The sequence below is a fragment of the Trichoplusia ni genome, chromosome 7 (assembly GCF_003590095.1).
Source record: "Trichoplusia ni isolate ovarian cell line Hi5 chromosome 7, tn1, whole genome shotgun sequence".
Classification (NCBI taxonomy): domain Eukaryota; kingdom Metazoa; phylum Arthropoda; class Insecta; order Lepidoptera; family Noctuidae; genus Trichoplusia; species Trichoplusia ni.
The window spans coordinates 12,498,171-12,504,325 of NC_039484.1; the positions used below are offsets into that span (position 1 = coordinate 12,498,171).

General features: G+C 35.2%; 1 protein-coding gene across 1 annotated transcript; it reads left to right on the forward strand.

Moving 5' to 3' along the window:
- The first annotated feature begins 801 nt into the window (after nucleotides 1-801).
- Nucleotides 802-2,165, forward strand: LOC113495988 (connectin-like). The gene has a single exon (XM_026875021.1). It carries the CDS (start codon nucleotides 903-905, stop codon nucleotides 1,980-1,982), a length of 1,080 nt encoding a protein of 359 aa, XP_026730822.1. The 5' UTR covers nucleotides 802-902; the 3' UTR covers nucleotides 1,983-2,165.
- Nucleotides 2,166-6,155: the final 3,990 nt, after the last annotated feature.

The window sequence follows — 6,155 nt, forward strand, 5'->3', positions numbered from 1 at the left end:
ACTCGTAGAGACATCGAATATTCTCCATTATATTAATTCCTCCATGTTAATTTTATTTTGAATAAATAATTAAACTAACACTTGTTAACGAAAGACATTTTTTAGGCATGTCGTGACCTAGCGATGTGTGAAACCGAATATTTGGTATATTTATGAGGGTCATATATCAAAGGGAGTGAACTGGCCCTTCGTGAGGTATCTACACTGCTATATGAAAAAAGTATTTTTCGTGTGTATGTGCGGCACGCGCACAGTACGTGTAATTACATTGTATCGCCATATATCGTAATTTGGGTCGTTAAATGACAGTATAGCTATCGTATCGATATTAATACAAGTCGTGTTCATTGCCTTCATTTCTGTTTATTTTGCTCATGAAAAAATAAATGAGCAACAAAAACAAAAGAGCGCGGCTTCAACTGGCATCGATATTCAAAATTATACTAGCACGTATGACGTAGTATACTACTAATAGTTTCAACGCTTCTTAAAAACATATTATCACCTTCTACTCAGAAACATTAAAACCGTGTAAGTCCTTGTCTTGTCTAGTTTCATTATATTTCAGTTTCCATTTCGTTCAGTTCCTAAGATTTATGTGTAAAAGATAACCGATAGTGGTGAATTTATTCTAACGTTTTCTAATAATGTGGTGGAAAGTTTAGCGCCTATCAAATTAGTTACGACTGTTAGTTCTTATCGCGAACTATTAAACTAGCAGTTAGGAATGGTATAAGAACACTATCATTATCGTTCTTACTTTTTTTTTATTATTTATATCTTTTGGAAATCAAAAATAAATCAAGGTATTTGCTTCGACACCTATAGTTCCTTTTATGTTATAGTACGTAACTGAAATATTTTTTCTAATTGTTTCAGGTATCGCCATTTTGAAAACAACAATGGAGCAAGTAACAAAATATTTAATCATCATAACATCACTGATGACTGTCAAATTAACAGTAACCGAAAGCAAAAATGAAGACATTCAACCGAAAATGGAAAGATTATATTATTCACCAGTGTTTATTAACGTCTGCGACATAGTGGATCGGCGATCTAAAGTACACTGTTATTGTGACAGTAACAAGCCAAAAATGGCCACGAGGGCTGACTGCTGGGTATTCGGCGGTGGAATCACCGAAGAAGATCTCATCTGGCCTAGCTTTTCATCTCAGTCTGAAATAGAACATTTAATGTTTAACGTTCGATCGGACGACGCGCTTACCTTTATACCTGCGAAGGCTATTATAAGACTGGACAGGCTACAACATATCTCCATACAGTTTGGGACTATCAAGCGAATCCCACCATACGCATTCACGAACTCATCAACTGTGAAACAGATCGTATTAAAATCGAATAAGATCACCACTTTGGAGAAACATTCATTTGCCCAGATGATGATGCTATCAAATTTGAGCTTAGATGAAAATCAAATTTCAGAATTGAAGAGAGACGTGTTTTTCGGCTTACCCAATCTTCACGTTTTACACTTATCGAACAACAACTTGAGTTTGATTCACGAAGGCTGCTTTAAACATTTGAATAATCTAGTTGAACTAAATTTAGATTATAACTACATATCTGTTATAACTAGGGAAATGTTAGAAGGACTTGAAAATCTGTCCCGATTGAATTTGAGAAATAATAAATTGACAATGGTTGGGAATTTAGCTTTCAGTGATCTCTGGGGACTGAAAGAACTGATTCTAGATAACAATGCCATTGAATACGTATCAGAGAGAGCGTTCGGAGGTCTCACGCAGCTGAGGAAATTGACGCTATCTGGAAATAAGATTAAAAACTTCTACGAAGACATATTGGAGGACATAAGAAGTCTGATTGTACTAGACCTAAGGTACAACATGTTAGAAGCGATATCCTATGAAACGGTTCGACCAGTGGTAGAGAATGACAAAGCTGCCTCTACTGCAGTTTATTTGGAAGGTGAGTTGGAACTTTCTTATTTATGGCTCTAATATGAACTATTAAACTGAATATACGAGCGGTAACGTCTCATGACTTTCCATCTGCGAACACCCGGTGCGTATGGGGTTTTGAATATTTTATTCTCTCAATACCGTCTATGTGAAATCCTATTACGGTAATACCTACCTTTCTCTTAGTTTTTCTGAAATCTCCTTGTGAATATTATAACATAGGAGAGTATGTCGGATCTGTCTGAAGTATAATGTAAGTACTAAGTAATCATATCGGCATCGGCATACTTTATGATGAGTAGCATTAAAGTATTATTAGAATATTGTCGACGGAAAAGGGCGGTAAATATTTTGTCTTGTTAAGTACGTACTTACTAAGTGGAAATTCTAGCGCCACCTTCACTGTAACCAAAAATAACCATTTTGGGTAATGTTATACAATAAATGTTCAAACATTATAACAATGCGAGCCCATTAGGCGGTATTATCTAAACTGGAACCGAACAAATACTTAAAAATAATAATTGTATTATATCGAGGGCCCCTTAAAGGCGATTGGAGGATACCTGTTATGTTTTCGGCTGTTTGCCGACATTTATTATAGGCAGTTTCAGGGGATTCCATTCCGGGCACAAAGTAACAATTCCCATTTGGAAACAAAATAAAAGAAATTTTGGTTGAGACTAAAATAAAATGTATTCAAGACGAATACCTATCGCATATTGAGGATAAATGGATGCGAAAATGGGGTATCATTGTAGCTATAAATTTCAACGTCACGAAACTGGGTGAAATCAATACGAATACTGTGATCCTGTCTAACAGGTCTTTATAAAAGGCAGTTTGAATTATTTCGAAATATATATTATGTACATGTGTTTTTAGCGACAACCTCAAAGCTCTGATTTAGATTAATTGGTTGAGTCGTTTTAATTTATTTGAGTTCGTTAGACTTTAAGCTTTTTTGGGCATTCCCGATGAGAATAATGTCCTAGTTTTTTGTTGTAACGACTTCGCATTCTTCGTTTAACTAATATCTTTACAACATTGATTTATTGTTAGATCGTTTTTTATGATAGTCTGCAAAAATATTACGAACCTCTTTGCAGAATTTCAAGTACGCCAATAGGTAGGGACGGTAATATGTAAGACGCTAGAATATATTCAGTCATTTGTGTGAGTGTTCTTACGAAGGTTGTAAATGCCATCCACATGAGACTTAGAAAAATATTCCTCAAGGAAATAATGTAAGAACTTTATTTTATCTCTCATAGCTTTCATGGTTCTATGAACTCAGCACTCTATTATTTATAAAGATTTGGTGCGGAAGACATTGTATTAATAATGTTATAAATCAAACATTTTGGGAAACGTTTTAAAACTATCTGCGGTTTGGCTTTCGAATCCTTGTCGCAGTATTCTGGGCTCTGGCTCAACTAAGTTTATTTTCAGTGATTCCGTGTGAAGGAAAATAAATAAATACCAACTAGACTTTATCTAAAAATCTCTTTGGTGGCTAAAGTTGAAAGGGAAAAGCTAAGTAAAAAATAAACACGAGTACTACTAGAGGATTCAGGCCGCATCTCAGATAGTTCAGTAATTATGATAGACGTTATGATCGAAAAGGTTGACTTTTAGAAAAGCTCGGCCAACATATAAAGCAACACCTTTGTTCCCAGCTATATTTTATATCTATTTAGTGTAGGTACGTGTGCCGATGGTAATTTATAACTACCAATTCAATTTCGTAAGGGTCGGTCTGATCTGCGTGGTCATCGAAAACGTGTGAGCTCTAGCGGCCATGTCGGCACCGCAAACGATTTGAATCGATTATTGATCCAATTCAATATTGCTAAATGCGGGATTTTTTCCAAAAGGAAATATAAATAGAGGGTTTCTTCGGGTGTTAGATGAAATTTAAATAACCAAATAAGTTTGCGCTAGAAATCGTTCACGTTATTGGTGTTTTTTGACCTTCGTTTTATTTTACCTTAATCAAAGCTGTATTCTCAGAAAGTGAGAAAAGAGTTGCTGAGTTTGAGAATGTTAACACGTTGTAAGCTAAGCTAAAGCCTTAGTAAATTCAGGTCGACCATCTCCACGGTAGATGTTTAAGACTTCGCCAACTTCTAAGAAACAGATAACACTTCACACTACACGTACGTGACTCCCCAAAAAAGTAAACCACTACAGTACGGCGGTAATAGTCTTGTCCCGAAATAACGTCGTGAAGAGTATGTAGCGACGATAACAACGTGTGCACAGCACTTGAAACGTCAACGGCGCTTAATATATCGGCCGGTGACACTTGTAAACGACACTTATATCTCAATCGAGCTTGATACACAATTTCGGCGCACCGAAAGATACACAAATCCTTTTATTTCTTGCGTTTCATAGACATCGCGTACGTAAATCACCTTTCCACCGTTGGCAGGATTGCACCTATATTTTGCCGAGCGACCCGATAAATTTGGCCCGTCCCACCATCGGGAAATAGCTTTTTATTCGCAAACCCGTTTGTTTATTACGTGTTTTGTGTGTTGTATCGGATACAGGTCGCTTATTTTATTATTCACGAGTGGGTTTTGTGACTTATTTGTTTATTTTTTTATATTACTTTTCTCGTTCCGCAACCGAGTTTTACATTCTTCTTACTGTGAATAATAAGTTGCCAACGGTACATTAAAATTTTTGGGACTTACGCCGTCGTAAAGAGGAAAAAGTTTTCGCGAATGTTGTCTTTCTTTTGTAATAATAAGAGTTTCCTTCGATGTGGAAATTCTTAATGAATTTATTTTACTTTTAGGGTCTCAATATTGTGAAAAGTATTATGCATTCAGAAATCTTGAGACCAGTTTTCTTTTATGAATATAGCTTACAGTCTCGAACACAATGGAGAAAATGGTTGCGGTTTTTGCTCTGATGAAATTTAGAGAGCAATTAAAAATTAGATGCTGACTTTTTATTATTATTAATACTTTTAACTAACTAACTGCATTAAAGAAATTTTAAATTCTGATAGCTCACCTTCAAAACAATTTCGTAATTTATCCTCGGAGAGACGCCCGCGTTGAGTTTCATTTTCTCAATTAAATTTTCGGGAATTAGAGGAAGCAAACTTGGTCATTTCCTAACTGGCTGTGAAATAAGTTGAAGGCTAACACGTTTTCGAATAGCTACATCATTCCCGGGATCGCTCCAACTATTCTATCGAAAATAGTTTCTATTTTTAAAGCTCTTGCTCGACGTACCGGACCAACTAATTAATATCGATTCTCTGATCACTTATCCTTTGGAATTTATGTTGAATTAAATTGAAATTACGGAGCAATAAATAGTTTCGCATTTGTAAGACTGTATAATTAATTTCCTTGATCAATTTTTGATTAGTTGTGTTAATTTTATGTGCACCTAGTAGATGAATATGTAATCGACAGCTGGTTTATTGCGTCACGTTCCCGAAAACATGCTATTGCATTAGTGCTCTAAATAATTAACATTTCGCATCGCACAAAATCGAAGCGAACAGTTAGATATTTAATTTAATACTGGTGTAAATTTGAACACTGGATAATAATTTACAGATGTATAGAATATAACGTTGTTAGAGAACTGGTTTGAGATGTTCTACAAATACATATTATACCGTAGTTTCCAAGTACTAAGATTTGAGCAGGGAGGTAGGTACTTGTATCGCTCTGAAGCCAAAGTCCCATGTGCAAAGATTAACATCTATATGTCTGAGTCCCCAATTAAGGTAGGACTCACGATAATATGAACACTGAGACAAGTACGTTAGTTTGATGAACTAATCTCGAACTAATGTACACTTGTCTTTATTGAGGTAAGATAATATATCTTAGGTAGAGGACACATTGCAGTGTTTTGTTTCAAGCCCATTGCGGTTACTGCAGGATTTGGTGTTGCCAAAAAAAAAGCAACGCGTTTTCGGTGCTCGCAAGCCAGATAAATGCAGCACTCTTAAATATCTAGAAGTTAATTTCAGTTTATGAAGGTTAATTACATATTATTGACGTGTTGCTGAGCGATAATGAAGTATATTTACTTGGTCCAAGCGAGCGACTAATAAATACAAAATGTTAAATAAAAAATTCTGGTCATGGCTGTGCAATCGAAAATTTTATTTAAAAGTTTAATACAATGGTTAAAAATATGTATGCAACATAAAAACAAAAATATTCATGGAAA